Below are 18,514 nucleotides of genomic sequence, written 5' to 3' on the forward strand. Positions count from 1 at the left end.
CTGGATGAACACAGCAGGCCAAGCAGCATCAGAAGAGCAGGAAGGCTGACGTTTCGGGCCTAGACCCTTCTTCAGAAACTATTTGTTTTATGTTCACTGGGTCCTACATTCTTGGATCTGGTTCAGCTGGGTGCTTGATTCAGGTACTGCTGGCTGTTGAGGGCTTTGACGAGACAAGGGTGGAAGTGTCTGAGTTTTGCAGGCTCTGCTAGCTAAACGCTCCACTGTTGGGAGTTGAATGCTCTAGTGCTGACTCTGTTGGAAGCTCCTTTGACACGCAGGGACTGACGACTCTGGCGCTGGAAGCTCAGCTCCACTCTCTCTCTCACACACACACACACACACACACACACAGATGGGAAAACGCGCAGCCAATGATTGAGCTCAGTTTCATAAAAGCTGCGCTCTGAGTGGCTGCAGGGCGAATGTCTGTGAAACAAAGGAGAAGAGCCGGGTCTGGAGCACAGACACAAATGTTCCGCCAGCAAAACACACAGACACTGCGAGGACAAGCCAATCCACCCAGTAAAACACACAGACACTGCGAGGACAAGCCAATCCACCCAGCAAAACACACAGACACTGCGAGGACAAGCCAATCCACCCAGAAAAGTACAGACACTGTGAGGACAAACCAATTCACACAGACATTGCGACGACAAGCCAATCCACCCGGCGAACACACATCCAGCCATACAGCCACAGTGGTATAGAACAGGCAGTCACATTAGCACAGCACTTGATGTAAAACAAACAAATGCATTTATATTACACGAAGACCAGGGCAAAACCGAGCCAATACCGATCGTAAGTACAGTAATCTCAGTGTGAAGTTTTACCAGTCCCACCAGACAATCGTCTCTTTTGGCAAGACAAGTAAGCGCTTTTCAAGTTCATGTTTTGTAAAATAAAACTTTACTCCCTGTTCCCAATTTTGAATAAAATCTAGGAGATTACTGAATACGATTTAGTTTTGATTCATCTTGTTGATTTGAAAATTGTGTCCGATGCTGTTTCCTTCTTTTTGGTTTTACTTCCATGATTTTTAAAAGAGGAAACAAATTTGTCTGTTAGTCCCTCGTGACACCTACCGTGCTAACTTGAGCTTGTAAATAGCTGCAAGTTTTTTTTTGCTGAAGTTGACTTTAATAAGCATTTACAACTGTCGATCACGAACGCTTCCCCTCCCCTGCTTTTATTGCTGATATGAAAAGAACATGCAGCGTGTACTGAAGATTTGTGTTTAATCTCACCCAGGCGATAACAGCTCCCTAAGAGATCCCCCCCATTAAAATTACAGATTTCAAGTTTTCCCCGGTTTTTTTTTGCTCTCCAAGGCGAGATCAGTTTTCTGATACGCTTGTCACCGATTTTTGTTCTCACGTCAAGCTACAGGGAATCTTGGATTCACGTGATTGAAGCTCGAACAGTAACAAAATAGCTGCTTTTAGATGGTTGGTTGTCGAAACCTCCCCCTTCAAATCCATCAACAATTCATTACAGCTTTTAGCTCTAAACGCCAGCTAATTAAACTGTGTAGCTCCTAATCCGAGTACAAGATGACAAAAAAAATGGTAAGCAGACAATCGTCAACGTTTGCAACAAACCGGTGCTGGTTATCTAAGATATCTTTTTTATACTCCTTCTTCCTCTCCCCACCCCCCCTCCTTCTCCCCCCCCCCCCCCCGTCCTCGTCTTGTTGTATTTGAAGCTGTCGATTATGAAATTACCACATGATTGACTGGCGTCGTTTCCTCGCTTAATTTGTATGTTTGACACTGTTTTGAGAGACGATGGTGCCACGTCCGGACAAAATGTGTAATCCAGTCCAGGTTTCTGCTGTTATTTTTTTCCCCTTGCCTAATTTATCCCAGGGTTAGCACATTCTGTCTTCTTTCAACCGGACGCTTGTAGTTTTCCTTTCTTTTCTCTCTGTGCCATAATCATTTACTGATCATGATGTTTCCAAAAGTATGCGGTTAAGGCGGAATGTGAAGTTTGAAAACTTTATCTTTTTTTTATTTTTGGACCTGTGTATCAAATCTTTTTTGTTAAAAATAAGATCAATATATATTCCAATGCATGTGGCTATTGTTGCTCGGGACGCGAGTGTGGACTTTATTTTTTTTCGTTTGCTGGGAAAAGGCACGGAATCCGGTCTGTGTGCCAGGAGAAAGGAGGAGGAGGAGATAGAAGTGAAACATTGACTTAGCGATGAGGTTTAGAATGTTTCTTCCATTCTGTATTACACTGGATATTAGCACAAGTTGTGCAGCATGGGTGATGTATGGGGAAATGTTGCAGTTTTTTTTCTTTTTATATGAGGGGGGGGTTGTTGTAATGCGGGGAAGAGATGTTTGAATGATTTGAAGGTAAGAGTTGCAGCTACCCATGATGCATGCTTTTCAGACTTTGAATGGTTACACTGATCTTTGTCAAACAACCTCATTTGCGGTCACTGAGGCCACCTTGGTGCAGAGCTCATGGAGCGCGAACGGGCGGTGATCCATTTCCAGCAATGTTTTTAAACGCGTTTCTTTTGCACTATGATAACTTTTTCAGATGCTCGTGTTTGGCAAAAGAAAAAAAAAGTCCGTGTCTTTTTTTTGCCTTTCCCCAAACCCCCCCGTATGTTCTTTTTTTGTTTTTTGTGTTGCTCCTGTTTTCGTCTCTCATTTGGGTTGGTGTGAAATTACAAAGGTCAACAATGTAAAAGGGCGACTGTAAGGACCTGTAATTTTTTTTGGAAAAAAACACGTAATCGGATTGTCTTTTAATATTGGGAAGTTCAAATCAGACTCTCGCTAAATAAAAGGGAGTCAGGAAAGAGAAAAAAAATGTTGGTCTTACCCAACAACCGATTCATTAGTTTTATCTTTTTGCAGGAAGTAATTTATTCGTGCGTGTGGATCGTGTGATTCGAAAATAAGGGCAATATCTATCTATCTCATTCTGTATAAAATAAACATATGAGAGGGTTGAAACACGTGTCGGAGAAGCGAATGTCCTCCCAGATCCAAAGCAGTGAAGTTCATCCAGTTTTTATCCAAGCGATCCCATCTTCAGGATGTCAGTGAACAGTTCCATTGCTACTAGTAAAGGTGTTGATTCAAACGCGGTTGATACTTACGACAGTGGCGATGACTGGGAGATTGGAGTGGGGAATCTGATCATCGATTTAGACGCGGATCTGGAGAAAGACAGGCAGAAATTGGAGATGAATAACTCGAGTTCCAGCAGCAGCGTGAGCAGCATTGCAGCCCCGGGCAGTAGCAGCAGCAGCAAGGACTGCGGGGCTAGTGTCACAGCAGCTTCAGCCCTTTCTGAGAGCCTCAAATTTACCTCCGCTTCAGTCCAGCCACCCCCGGGAAACCCCCACAAGGAGACTGGCAAATCCAAAGTGAAAAGAAGCAAAACTTCCAAGGATGCTAATAAATCTCTCTCCTCCGCCGCACTGTATGGGATTCCTGAAATTAGCAGTGCTGGCAAGAGGCAGGAAGTTCAAGGGCGCCCTGGAGATGTTTCTGGCATGAATTCAGCCCTGGGTCAAACAGTTAGCAGCAGCAACAACAGCAGCAACAGCAGCGGTGGTTGCAATAATAATAACAATAACATTAATAATAACACCGCCCTTGGCAATTGCACTAAAAACAAAGAGGAGAAAGCGGGCAAGGGCTCGGGCAGGGGAGGCTCGAAGCGGGATAAGGACGCTGCCAGGTCTCGCAAGGATGGCAATAAGCAGGAGGTGGGGGTGCACCCTGGACAGCCCCCGATGTCGGTGCCGGTGACATCCGCTGCTCATCTCTTTAATTTCGGTGCCAAAAGCGGCAGCAGCGCCTTGCAGTGCTGCGGGGAGCCCCCGGCCCGCATCCAGGACATTAAAACCACTCTGGAGTCAGGAATATTAAGCAACCCTGTCGTGCTGAAAAAAGATGATGAAGTGCATGACGAGGAGAGTGCCCGGCCCACCAAGAAATTGAAAACCGAGAAGGTAAATGCACTTTTTTTTCTCTCTGGAAATTGTTGATGGTTTCTTTGTGTTTTTTTTAATGTTTATTCCACGCGTGATACGAATGCTGCACTGAGCAGAAAATCTCCCAGGGGGTGACGATACCTTACTAACAGTGATTTATACATAGCAAGGCAATATTTTTGATGTTTTAATTTGAGCACCCGCCAATTTTAATGAGGTTGGAGGTGTAATATAATTTGTGGTTGCATTCCTTAACGACTGTCCCAAACAGCTCGTCTTATAATGCATTTTAGTGCAATAACATTTATGATACAGCTTTTTTTGGAAGGCTTGAATAAATGAGAAACACCAACATTTTCACTTTTTTAAAGTAACCTGTTGGTGTTATGGTTATGTACACAAACAACGGAATAACCGCCGCAGCTGGAGAGAGATGAGGTTATTGTAATCACTACTGTTTGCCTTAAGGATGGGGGAGGTGCTTTGTAATCAAATACAACAGTAAACGCGTTCATAAAAGCCGGACTGGCCTTGCCTTTTTGGGATGTAGAGATGGTCGATATGATGCCTGACATTTTACTAACATGAGTGTAAGCATGATGATCTGTTATGTAGATGCAATGTGAAAAGGAAGTTTGGTCTTGCCTTCCATTGTTGGTATGCAACCTGGCTTCTGATATGTTGGCGATTATCCAGACAATGTGGAGTTTCTCAGGAGGCTCTGATCCATTGTTTGTTGGATAATTATTGGGCTAGAGGGGTAGTGGGAAGTGTCACTGGAATTGTGCTATTTTAAGACGTCAACCACTTACTGTAAGTAACAGTTTTACAAACTATGCCCTCACCATTCCTGAACAAACCCTGCAAATGTCCTATTTTAATAGGCATGTTTGAATCAAAGCCCTAAAAACTGCTTTGCATTATTATGTACAATGAAGCTTTTGTGGTACATGATTTTAGTGAAGAAAATATAGAATGAGTGCTTTCAGAATAATTACTTCCTTTTAATATAATTTGTCAGGTACCTTGCAGTCCACTTTTCAACCTTTCTCTTCCCATTGGACTCAATAAATAGATTCCCTGTAATGGGAATTGGTCAGTTGAGTCAGAGAGAATTTTGTTCCTGTGCATAATAAAGTGAATTCCCAGTTTGTAGAGGTGGTGACCTTTGCAAGTCTGCTGATACTACTGTTGGAAACTTTAGACAGCAGCAAGATTGGTTGGCTTGGAAAACGGTATTTTATTTGATTAATTTTATTACTGGCCAACAGTTTCAAGGAGACATTTGAGATGTTAATAAAGATTTAAACAGTAAGGTGCAGAGGCTAATGTTCCATAGTCTATTAGCCATGAGAAGGGTATCTAAACAGATTCAGAATGAAGGAGAGATTGGCAAACTGTTTGACATGCATGACAACTTCCCAATCAAATCGTTTTACTTTGGTCTCCAGCAGACTGCAAATTGGGAGCCGTTTTAATCTGTGTTAAATATGAAGATAACTTGCTCTAATCAGTTCTTCACAATGGCTGTGGTTAAAAGTTTCAAGACCATTTGATTGAATTTGCTGGCTGTGTAGAATGCAGAAAGCTTTGCTCCCTGCACCCCCAAGCGTTTTTAATCTTTCAGCCAAATGTTCAGATTCAACAGTTTTGTTTAGCAGGCAATCTGTACATTTTCAAATCCTAGAGGCAGGTGTCATGGCAACAGAGATTAGAGTGGTGTGGTTTCACTACTCTTATTTCTCCCTTATTTATACCTCAAATAGTCTCCTGGGGAAAATGTTTTAGTGTGTCTATTCCTCAAAACAATCAAATCAGTGTGTTCAAAACCAGTGCCTGCTGATATTCAGTCAGTGGGTCATACACAAAAATGTCCAGTATTGCACTGCCACTTGCTTGTCTTGATTCTTCCCAGATATAATTGACAAGCACATTCTATTCATTCTGGCACAGCCTTGTTTTCCTTTTGACTGCTTCAGAGATCATTCAGATTTAAATTTGCAGCAGGCACAATATATGACTTGAAGGAAATGAAATGATACCGATACATAACCCATGCTTTTAATGTAGACACTTGTGTCTTGTACTTGTTATTTATTTGAAAGGTGAAGGCACGTTTTGTTCAACCATGTTGTAACAAGCTGTGAAATATTTATACAATTGTCTGGCTTGAATGAAGTTGAAGACAAATGTGTCCAACTATACTTGTGTGAATAGCAGGTTGCTAAATGTTTAAGGTAAATTTTTATGAGTAATAGTCATTGTTTAATCTCTGCAATGGGCTTGCAGGTTTATTCTTGGTCTGTTTATTCTATTCGTTTGCTGCAGTTAGTCATGTAAAACATGATAAATTGGAGCCTATTAAAACTAATTATTTTTGTGACTCTGTTTCTGCATGCCTTTTATGCATAAAACCACAAGTATGCTGTAAAACCTGCCACTCCCTACAAGTATTGCTCAAGTAAAAAGCAGCCTATAATTTGAGTTGTTTGAGCTATTTCTATGTAGCCCATTTTTGTGGTTTAGCTGTTGCTAACATGTCTGACTTAAGTAGACTTGGCAACACCAATAACCACTCCTAGTATTTGGCAAAATCCTTCTAATATAGGATTAGCTAATAAAGGCTTGCTAACACCCAGTGCTTCTCCAGTAGTTAGTAAAATTTTGCACTTTCATTTATCTAGTCAATGGAATAGAATAATGCATTTGATTTGGTCGTGGTAAGGTATTAAAAATGTGAGCAATCACTGACTAGATAAATTGATTTAATTGTTAAAGTACGTTACTGCAATATAGAGCACAACTGGAAAGCCACACTTTATACACCACACAGTAGTTTTCTTGCTAAGACTGACAGTTGACTGTAAAAAACATTCTGCGGGAGCAGGCTTGAGAGTTCTCATAAGGCTTGTTAATATCTCAGGGAGGAATTTGTCACCCTTTGAAAGTGATGCAGTGATACATTTCACAGCTGAGAATTGCGTTCACAAATGACTTGACATACATTAATGCTAGCAACTATTTTTCTGTTGCATTAGACCACTCAGTAGAAAGGAATGGTATTGAGAGTAAGTTGCAGCCAGAAGCACATTTTCTACTGTGCCTTTTGTGTTTGTCTTTGTTCCTGCTGATTAATTGATTGAAACATACATTTACCTTCCTGTTCTTTGTATACTGCTGTTACTTGTCTGTTACAGTCTGTAGCAAAAGACTGTAAGTGGTAAGCAGTCGTTAATGAAGAAAACAAAGGACGCATTTGTTGAATGTGGAGCGGTTTAAAAAGCTGACTCAAAACTCTGCAAGAAGAGATTTGGCTGGTGAATTGTACCACAACTAGCACGAGTCCCTGTAGAACAAAAAACTCTTCAGTCTACTTAATGCTTTGTAACTTTGAATAGTGTGACCAGAGCTTTTTCAGAAGGGGTGAATGAGCTGGTGGCCTTTGACTGCTGAGAACTTTCTAGACGAACTTGTCGTGACCTCCCAAGATCTGTGAGACCAAAATTGCTATTGATTTTTTCTTGCCAATGGGCTGTTTTTTTAAATTTCATTCGCAAGGTAGTATGCATGTAAAATGCTTTTTAGAGATCATAACTTTAAAAGGAGACCAGACTAGAACATATCATCAAAACTTATTGTAAAGTTCAATTTTGTGTGTTACATTTTTATGCCTTAATAGTTTTTTTGATATGTTACAGCAGGGACTAAGGTACAAAAGTGGGCTGTGAAATGCCGAAGGGTCTCCTGAGATCATGAATGGCTCAGTACAAATGCACGCCTTTACATTAACCAAAATTGAAGCTGCCAATTGTTAGTAACAGATTTCGGAGGACTGTTGGGAGAAAGCAAGTCACAAGAGTCTTCGGGGAGAAGAATTATATGTGTTTTCTTTAACTGCTATGGACTTTCTGTGGTATAAGAACACAGCCATTTATGTGCAATTGATGGTATCTTAGGTGCTGAGCAATGTGGGTTATGGTGAGATGATGACACAATCAGGTGAAATGTTCAGCAAGATCCACCTCGACATCGAGGTCATTTCATCTTGTATGCTTTTCCCAAGTAGTGTGGTGAGACTTTCTCTAGGCAGTGATGAGTTCCCAATTGTTGTTCATTATTGCTTGTTAAACCCTTTGCTAACAACTTGCCATGGGTTGCGATTTTAACTGATCTTTCAGGGAAAGGCAGTGGCCTAATGGTATTATCATTAGCCTATTTCATCCAGTGACCCAGGTAGTGTTTTGGAGTTTCAGGCTCAAGGCCTACCATGGCAGATGCTGGTGTTTTCGATGAAAATTGAATTTAATAATATCTAGCATTAACAGTGCCGCAATGAACATGAATCCATTGCTGATTGTCAGGGAAAACTCACCTGGTTCACTAATGTCTTTTAGGGAAGGAAATTGCTACCCTTATCTGGTTCTGGCCTACGTGTGACTCCAGACCCACAGCAATGTGGTTGATTCTGAAGTGCCCTCCAAGAGAATTAGGGTTGGGCAGCAAATTCCAGCCTGGCCAGTGATATCCACGTCCCATAAGTGAATAAAAAAAAGCTCACTACCATAGAGTTAGAAAATCTCAACGTGGAAACCAGGGCAGGTTCCTGTTGGGTTCAGTTTGCTTCTCGTTCCAAATGTCATGCTTGTTGGACACATGTACCAACGTTTTGGGCATGGTCTGGGGGCACCATCCACATACACAGTGGCATCCTACAGGGGTGCCAGCCTCTTTAAACTCTCACGGCACATGTCTGATCCACTTCAGTGCTGTACTTCTGGCTACACTGGCAACCAGCACTTCAATGCTGCAGTAGGGATACTTTGTGCTAAGGGACACATACCCAGCTCATGGACTGGGGCTGACTGCATCCCTGGTCTTTTCACTTGCTGTTAAAGTGCACTCTGACTCTGAGTCTACCTGGATGTCCACAACATCCTTGCCATACTTTGCGTTGCCTTGCTTTATTGTGCATTGTCCCCTCAGCTAGAGATACCAGGCTCATATTTCCACTGTCCTGCCATGTCGTTTAGCACCAACACGAAGAAAGGAAACTTGCCATGGTGTCAGTAGGCATCAGGTCCACTCCTTTGCTCGTGGGATCCCTGCAGAGTAAGTTGAAAGCAGGTTCCCATACCAGCCTATGCTCTGCTCAGGCAGTCAGTCAGAATCCTTTCCTGATAAGGGGTAAGGAGCCAAATGAATGGTAGCATACCACTGGTCTTGACCCTTCCTATCCTATTGAGGGCTGTTTTGGTTCTGAACGAGAGAGAGGCAGGTACTGTGGAAGATGAAAATGGGTGTATGGTGGTCTGTTGGGTGCCATAGCTATGACTGTTGGTGCAGGTGAGAAGTTTTCCTGAGTGAGTGAGTGAGTACGCAGTACAGAGGGTAAGTAGTATTACATGTTGAGGTGAGTGAGGGCGAGTGGACAAGTCGTGCAAAACATTAGTGAGAGTGGTAGAGCATGAGCCTCGGCAGGAGGTGAATCCAGTAGCAGAGGTAGTGAGGGTGAGGTCTTGGAGAAAAGATAGTGGCATTTACGCTGGCGGAGTGAAGAAGGACATTGACCTTGTTCCTATCGCGCTGGGCATTCCTCCAGGCTGCTTTAACCTTGGTGGCAACCTTGGAGCAGGCTGGAATGATCTGGTGTCATGGCTTTCATGGGTGGTCCTGGGGGAAGAGGAAGTCCCATCCATGCAGCACCACCCATAAATGGCAAGAAACTCACTCACCTTCGCATTGACAACCATTCCACCAAACCAAACATGGTTTGCCAAAAAGACTGTAAGCTTCAGTCCTATGACTATGGAATCTGAAATGTGCATTGACCTTTTATCCCCTGCCATTCATTTACATCAAGTCACATGCATTATCTTTATTTATTCCACATCCCTTGGTACCCTTATCAATAAACCTTCATTGATCTTTGCCTTGGAAATTTTGTTTAATTAAACATTACCAAAACTAAACTCAAAATAGAAAGCAAGATCGCAGTAGCTCCTTGAAATGTTAAACAAGAACACAAACAATGCTGCAAAAAGTTGCCATCTGTGCAGACAACAGACAAATTAATGTTTCAGGTTGTGCCTCTTCATCAGAATGCTGACTGGTTTGTTTTTTCCACCAGTGCTGTCTGACTGGCTGGATTGTGTCCTACATCTTCTATTCCTGTCTAAAATTAAATTCTGTTGATTGTTAAAGTGTTCAAGCCTGGTGTTTTATGTGGTTATCTAAATCATCTACAATAATCAACATTCATTAGGAGAAATCTGCTTCTGGTTGGTGTGTGAGCACTTCATTGCAATGTCTCCACGCCCCCATCCCCCAAAGAAATTAGTTTTTTGGCTGCAGACTCTGAGCAATGGATAGCAATCACTGTTCTTTGTTCGAGGTCTTTTTATTGAGGCTAATGACTGGTCTTGTGCCGCTCCAAGATAAATGACATTATCTCTGAGTGGGCTGACAGGAAACAGACATGTTAATAGTGAAGCTGCAGGGAGGATCTTCCCCGTTCCTTGCAAAAGAAAAGGCAGGACCTCTAGTTGTGATCATTAGCGCATAATGCATTCCTGCTTTTCCCATGTGGGTCAAGGTAATTAGAAGCATAATGGTGTGTTTTCATATGGATGTCAAATCACAGCAATGACATTCTTAATTTCAATTTATCCTCAATCATTTTAGTAAAGATTTTTTTTGCTCTGTGGTGGGCTACATCTCTTTGAAAAGAAACAATTTCAGGTCATTTTTTTCCAGCACACCCTTATGTGTTGTTCAAAGAGCAAAAATAATATTGTTAAGATGACACCCACATTTGTGTCACATGTATATGAACTGGAAAGATTTGGAGTATGCAGTTTTTAAAAATACATATGCATTGATCTTTTTCAAGAGTATCTGACATTTGTAGACCCCAGTGTATAAACAATGGGAAATCAGAATTTTGTGTTTTTCTCATATGTTTTCACTCTCAATGGAATCTGTTACTTGTCAGTAGCAGAAAATGACCCTGATTGCAGAGTTTTAGTTGAATACAGGATCTGAAATGAAGTAGTATGGAAGTGAGATAGGAAATCCGTCTGCGTAATCAAATCTTGCAGCCAACTAAGCATAAAGCTCGTCCTTGAGCTTAGATAAACCCTGTCAAACACAAACTCTCCAATCCTTATTGAAAACCAAAGGCTGAAAGTATCTGTATGTACAGAGATTGACTCCACAAGTAAAATAAAAGCTGTCAAGTTTTCAAGTGCGACCCTGGTAATGTATTAAAATGTCAAATCCAACTTTCACTATCATTTTAAGTTAGTGTAATACATGATTTACGGTATAGCAGTTTGTCGAATGGACAAGATCTGTGTTTCCCAAAAACATGATGGAATTACTCGAGGTCGTTGAAAATGTATGCTGTGGTAGGTTGTACATTTTCTTTCTGTTCCTTTCTTCCAAGCTGAGGCTCTGTGCGGAGAATGAAAACAGCAGAATGAAGCTCTGTGCGTGTGTGCTTTTGACCAGCTGAAACTCACATATCCTATTTTTTAAAAGGAAACTCAATTTAAGCATTGTGAAAAATGTGCCCGAAAAGCGTATTCAGCAGGTTAAATAGCTGCTTGAACCAGCATTTTAATTCAGCAGCTTGGAACATTAACTGGGGCGAGATCTTCAAATTGGATAACCTTTGTTAGTGAAGAACAGAAGATCAGGCCAAGCGATAATTTGCCACTAAAGGGTATTAAAATAGAAGGACAGCAGTAATACCAAAGGCTGCTTTGTGTCCATGATGGTTTTTAGTGCAGTGTGTCTGTTGCTTTTTTCCCTTTAATCCAAACTAAATGGTCTTGGCAAGTTGAACAAAGCCTTTGCATTTGAATGAAAGGTTGTAAAACTATTCAGACATTAATGCATGGATTAAATGTGGATTGGGTGACAATAGGGCTGTTTGTATCATTTTTTTGGGAGCTAAAAGCAGAATTGTGAGGGGAGGGGTGATGCATTTCTCTGGGGTCACATGTCAGGATTGCTGTTCCATTAGTAGGTTTAGCGGGGGATGTGAATTGTATCTGTTCAAGGTTTTAACTAAATTGTTCAATTTTTCTAACATTGGGCAATGTTTAGATGCTGATTTAGAAAGGAACTTTTATTTCGCCACACAAAAGGCATAGTAGAAATAATAAAACATATAAAATGCTGTAATTTAGGTTACTGGAAAACACATTGTAGAATTCACTCTAGATAGATATTTTGCCATTGTTATACTGTTTAATATGAAGTTAAATGAGCTCTGCTGCTGTTTAATTTTTTTTAAGTTGCTTTGTTAAAGACGAGCGGTTAGTGGTCCCTTGATAAATGGAGAGATTGAGACTATTATCCTGTCTTTTTTTCTGTGTTTCAAAGTTGAGCTTTGGTACATATAGAAATACCGTCAAGAACTCAGTGTTTGTGTTTACTTTACAGAGGATATTTCATGTAAAAGAATGGATCTAGATGTTTTCTCTTCAATTTCTCACACTTCCAGTTCATAGTTTACTCTTTATTAAATAAACAAGAGACAATTAAGCCATTTGACATGAAACCTCCTTTTCACAACTGTTTAAACTGATGTTGAACAAGAAGTATGTTTTCAATGGGTAAATGGCTGTAAAATCCCATTCCTGACTGTGCAAGGAGGTGCTTCCTCAAAGAGAGCAGGTAAACCTCTTGATAAATATGTCTTTCTTCCTCTCAAAGTTGACCCTAATAGAAACAGATGGCTTTGTACTGGTTTAGCTTTATCAAGGGGTGTATTTAATTTTATTTTCAATTTTCTCCTAAAGTTTTCACATATGGTGCACATAGCACTGAATATTGACTAAGTGGATTTACATTTACAGGTGAAGCAGTTCATCGCGTTTTTAGTCAGGCCTCTATAAAAGCAGAGGTTGGGGAGAAATAATATGCAGTATTTAAGTGTGCTGTATATTTCTTTATCATTATTAATTGTTACTGCCCAGATATGACACCCAAATCCAATCGGATATTTTATCTAAGTCTACAGCTTTCTAGTAATATTTCTCAGTACTCAGAAGTCAAGCTCTGCTGGAATCTGTTTTCTGATTCTTTCAATCTGAGTTTCTAAAGAGTTGATCCTACTCTTCTTGCCCATACTGCATTCTGCTGTTTGGCTAGTTGTCTGAATTTACATTTGCTGTCGAAATTCTAAACCAACCTTTCCCATGATGCTGTAGCAGATGCCAGACAGCGGAATATAAAGCAAGCAGCTGTTTCCATTACACCATCGCTATATTATCCTACACAATCTGTTTCCTCTGTAAGAACTGTCCTTGCTGACATTACTAATCTCTGCTGGCTCTTTCAGTCTTTGTATCTTGGGGAATGCTTGTGTACTTTTAATCCTGGCAGCAACTCTTATTAGATTCATTGTCTTCATACATTCATTCTAAATAAACAAATCTGGTCGCCTTTCCTTACTTGCAACGTTGATTCTTTCTTTGTCTTGCACGCGTTGATTTTGGACAATCTTGTCTTTGTAAGGAATGTCAGAAGTGTAGAAAGACCCATTCCTCTCTTCCATTTTCATCCTCAGCCTTGATCTTTCACTGCCCAATCTCCTGTTGTAAAATAATATATTACTGACGCACAAAGGGAGCTGTTCTACTTCCCAGTGAATAAAGTTACGGCGTGCCATTGTTGCACATGATTAGACGGTGAATGTCAGGAGAGAATTTTAATGTTACCACGGAAGTCCTTTACTGAACAAATGAATTACTTAGGATAACATCTTGGTCTGTTCAGAAGGCCTATATCCAGCTTTGTTTTAGAGAACAGCACAGTTGTGCAAATGGAAATGAGTTAAATGAAGTACCGAAATAATCATACACAAATTTGTGTGAAACAATGGTATACAGATGCCTGATGGATTAGGAAACTGGGATAGCTATTTGAGTATCAATGCAGTTGAGCAAACTTCTGTGAAATTAGTGGTTTTGTTTTGAAAATTGAAAATCAGCAGATGAGTATGTATGCAGCAATTTCTCCTTAGACTTAAATATGTCTCACTTCTCCCTGTAACAATTTTGCTTCCTTCCTAATTCATGGAAATTTAACTTTAAGGATTAGGATCCTAAACATTAAATATAATCTTCTCAAAGAATAAAAGGAAACTTGGTATGTAGCAAAAATAGTTAACTCTAGAAGGCATACATACAGATGAACATTGTAATTAGACAGTGTCAGTTGTAAAATGTTGGTTGCATTTAAAAGCTAATGGAGACCTGTTTTGATAAAATTAAAGCTAATAGTGTTCCAAAGATGAGATTGTGTTCTCAAAATTAGAGGTCAGCTAGTGAAAGGTTACTTCGTTTCATCAGGAGGTGAATGGACGACATATTTCATTTTACTAAAATACCGAAAGCAAAATAAACTGAGTTATTATTATTCTGTAATGGGAGAAGTCATGTGTCATTAGTGTAACGTTTTTAATTCCAGTCCCTGGGCACTTAAATTGCCTCTGGCTTTTCAAAGCTGTCAGTTTTTTGCTTCCCACTGCCATCTTCTTTACTGTCATTGGCTTTGCTGTTTACAGCTTCTGCCGAATGCATTCATAAATTATGAGCAGTGCAAACATTCAAAGGTCCAGGGCAGGATAATGTATAATAAACCTCAGGGGTGTTCCCTTGGAATGAAAAATGTGATGTACAAAATTATCACAACACTGAAGTTTATTTTCATTTTTGGTTCTAGTACAATGCTTGCAGCATTGGTACAATGACCATATCAATGAATTGGGGTGTGTATTAGTTAAGGAAAAAACTCCTGAGAATGGAATCAAAGTGTTTCAAGGCATGGCCCCCGATACTGGGGCAAACGGAGGTAAGACGGTAATGGGGGATGTATGTGGAGAATGTAAACGAATGGAGCGTTTAGAGGAAGTTTTGCTGAAGAAGGATATCGAGTGGGGTAATCGTAGTGGTGTGGTTGAAATTCAGAGTTGATCATTTTTAATTTGATGCCTTAGGTTGACTGTAGAACTGCAAGATCAGGGATTTTTGCATGAATCGGGCTTGATTATGAGCAGCAACAGTTTGGATTAGCAAAGTATATAGAAGGCTAAGGAACAGAGACAGATCAGAATAAGGGTGGAGATAAGAGTGCTCTGATGAAGAGTCATCTAAGCTTGCTCGCTCTCCACAAATGCTGCCTGACCAGCTGTGATTTCCAGTTTTTTGTTTTCAGTAACAATCAGAATAAAACTGGAATGATCGCGTCTGGAATTTGCAAAGATATAGAGCTGGATATTACACAGCCTCACTGGTTGTTTTTGCAAGGAGGGCTGGGTTTGCGCATAAAATAGGATAGGTGCCCAAGCCGCCACATTCCTGCCCATCCCTCAATATGGAAGGTGGTTGGCTGCTGGAATGAGCAACCAACCAACACATGCAAGTTAGTAATGGAGGGACAATCGAACTTGTTAAAAGACAGGAGTAGGCAGCCCGTTTTTAAACGTGACAAAAGGCAGGAAGGAAGGGGGTCATCTCACTCCAGGAGGAGACGGGGAAGCTGCATGCATCAGGGTCACTCCACTAAGATACCACCCTGCTCTTCATTTCAGTCTGCCTGCCTGACAGAATCGGGCACCCCCGAGCCATCTCCTCCCCTTCCCTGAAGTCTAGAAAAGCCTACCACTGTAAACCCCAGGGACGTAGCAGCCATGATCTTCTTCCTGCAGTCCTTGCAATGTCCGCTTACTGAGCTCTGGCACTGCCAGGAGTAACGGAGTGAGAGGGTAGCAGCTTCCAAGAGTGGCACTGCCAGGAGTAACGGAGTGATAGGGTGGCAGTTTCCAAGAGTGGGACTCCTGCCACCATCTCCCACTCCCAAGTCCTGCAGTTAGCCAACTCACCACAGGTTATGGCTACAATGGAAACCAACTTTCCTTCCAGGGGTCAAGCATCCTGCTCTCCCCCCCCCATTAATTTGTGGCAATTGTTGTAGGTTTCAGTGGCAGATGGGCGGAGATAGGGCAGAGGTGAGTCATGACCTGTGGGTGAAATGAGGCATTCTTGGTGATGGAGAGATTGGGTTTCGACTCAAGTTCAGATAGAATGCCAAGTTGATCCCACATCTGCAGAGGATGTCATTAAGGTGAGGAGAGGATGGGAACTCACAGATAGATTTTTGATGCAATTCCAGACCAGGATAAACTCATCATTTTGAAGTTCAAAATAATTAAGGCAGGATACTTATGAAAATATTTTCACTGGAAGTATTATTCTTGCATTGTATAGGCTTGCATAGACCTAAAGCTTAAATTTCCGTTCTAAATATGCAGCGACATTAAGCTTTCACTTTGCTAATAAATAATCTTGGAGCAAACTTGTAAAACCTGATGTTGATAATGTATGGTACTCCCACATATTAGTTAACTAACAGTCTAGAACATTTGTACTGATAAACATATAGATATTTAATAAGATGAGCCCCTCAGAATTTTATTCCTTCTATCTCTTGAGGTGAAATTTCTCAGAGAAATGGTCGTCTTCATCAAAAAGGTGTTTGGAAGGCAAAGGGTTAAGTAATCAAGACAATCACAGTCATTATCCTGTCTCCTTGATGATGCTGTCCTTATCATATGTAGTCATATGAAGCTGAAATTTGCTTTATTGCCTTTTTAACCACACTAAATTATAACAGAGCCAATGAGCTTGCAGTTGGCTGAGAGCCAGCAGAAGGGAAGTAAATGAATGGTTTAATTGTAGAGCAAAATCATTTGTTTATAGAGAGAAGGTCCAATTTGTTAGTCAAATGTTGTTTGAAGTGGGGGTGAGGAGGAGAAAGAATTGGATGCAGTTGGATCGGAAATGCAATGGCAGTTTCTAATTTCTGTTCAGGTGTCTCTAGCCTGTGCCTCTTCACCCTGCATTCTAGTCAAAACAGAAAATGAAATACATTCTTAATGGGTAAAGGCAATTCTCCAATGAGCACAGTAAGTGCTTTCAGGAGAACAAAGGGCGGGGGATGGGCAATGACAGAGCACCTTCGGAAGCTGACAGAAACTTGTCAAGCCAAGCTGCTCCTAGCTGTTGGGCACCAGTTATTGGCAAAGTGAGTTTACAACCACAGTGGACAGAGTGGGGCAAGAGGAGGGGAGGTGGCGGGGGAAAAATTGTTCCATTAATTTAAAGTAAACCCTTGAGTTGTGATTTGAACTTTTTTGAGTGAAGGACACATTATATGCTGTAAATCTGCCATTGTTTCAGCACCCTAATTAATTAGTGACCTGTGTTAATGGGTAGCTAGGATCTGAAGCGATTAATTTGCTGTGCTTGACATTTTGTGAATAGCTGTTGGACTAGGCTGTGCTTATGCCTTGTGATCATTCTTTTTTGTCAGATGGACAGTTCTTGAGGTTGGCAATGATGTATAAAGATTAAAAATGGACTGCAATTCTGAAACCATATGATTGTGCATCAAAAGCCTAAATATACAGACACATTAAATACTTGAGCCTTATAATCTATGTAATTCTTTTTCATTTACTGAAGAGGGGATGGATTTCAAAGACATTTTAGAAACTGAAATACAGTAATGCATTTCTTGCTAGCGATAGCTAACATAATTCCTTGCTGTAAGTTTTCTCCTGAATTAGTAGCGCCTTCACAGCTTTGCATTTTGTAATTGGTTGCACTTAGCATGCACCACCATAAATCAGTGGCCTAATTACCATATGCGAGCATTAATTTGTATTGTGAATCACTGCTGAGCTTTTTGCAATAGTCAACCCATTGCTACGCTGCTCTCTCTGATGTTTTTACGGTTAATTGGAATGAAATGTTTCTTTCCAGAGGTAAAACTCATCATTATTACACTGTTGCAAATGAATGTGGTATCTATCTAAGCTGCATTGTACAATTTGAATGCTACATATGTAAACAATATTTCTTTTGACATGCCCTTTAATATTGGGTAGGTTTTTTTAGTGGTTCTGTTTTATGTTTGCACCAAGACTGTTGTCATTCGGCAGAATGATGCCAAATTAAACTGTGCAGATGACAGTTGATTGTGAGTACTGCTTCTACCGTTAGATAGAACAGAATATGCAATGAAGTTCAGCGTTTTGTGGTCAGAAACCCAAGGTCATCCATTGTTTCATCAACTACTCATCAAAAGATCAAGACCAGGATTACTTGGATGTATTGCTGCCAATACTGGCCAGACATTTGGGAACATTAATACGTGGAGATGGATCTTTTCCCTTCACTAGAGAGGAAGTCCCACCTTATCTGCTGTCCCAGCCACTTTATAGTCCCATCAGTGCCAGAGTCTGTAGTGGATGGGACTGGGATTGCGAGCACTCTGTGGTGGTGGAAGGTGCTAATAGAAGTGCCACCTCACCTCTACCCCAATTCCTCACCTGGCCTAGACCTGAGTTCGGTCACTTCTCAAGCTTCCTACCCAACCCTGAACTCCTCCTGCAAATTGAGGCTGGGTGGCAAATAGGCCACGGAGTCATTAATTGCCCACATAAAAGGCAAGATTGGGGCAAGATTG

The 18,514-nt window shown here is 40.9% G+C and overlaps 1 protein-coding gene across 1 annotated transcript; it reads left to right on the forward strand.

Annotated features, from left to right (window-relative positions):
• Positions 1–489: 489 nt before the first annotated feature.
• On the forward strand, positions 490–14,958 carry LOC125481684 (zinc finger protein 608-like). The gene is made up of 3 exons (XM_048593551.1): positions 490–876; positions 2,886–3,991; positions 14,722–14,958. The coding sequence occupies exons 2-3, from the start codon at positions 3,068–3,070 to the stop codon at positions 14,956–14,958; spliced, it is 1,161 nt and encodes a 386-aa protein (XP_048449508.1). The 5' UTR covers positions 490–876; positions 2,886–3,067.
• The last annotated feature ends 3,556 nt before the right edge of the window (positions 14,959–18,514 follow it).

This window comes from Rhincodon typus, chromosome 3 (genome assembly GCF_021869965.1).
Source record: "Rhincodon typus isolate 14 chromosome 3, sRhiTyp1.1, whole genome shotgun sequence".
In the NCBI taxonomy this organism is placed as follows: domain Eukaryota; kingdom Metazoa; phylum Chordata; class Chondrichthyes; order Orectolobiformes; family Rhincodontidae; genus Rhincodon; species Rhincodon typus.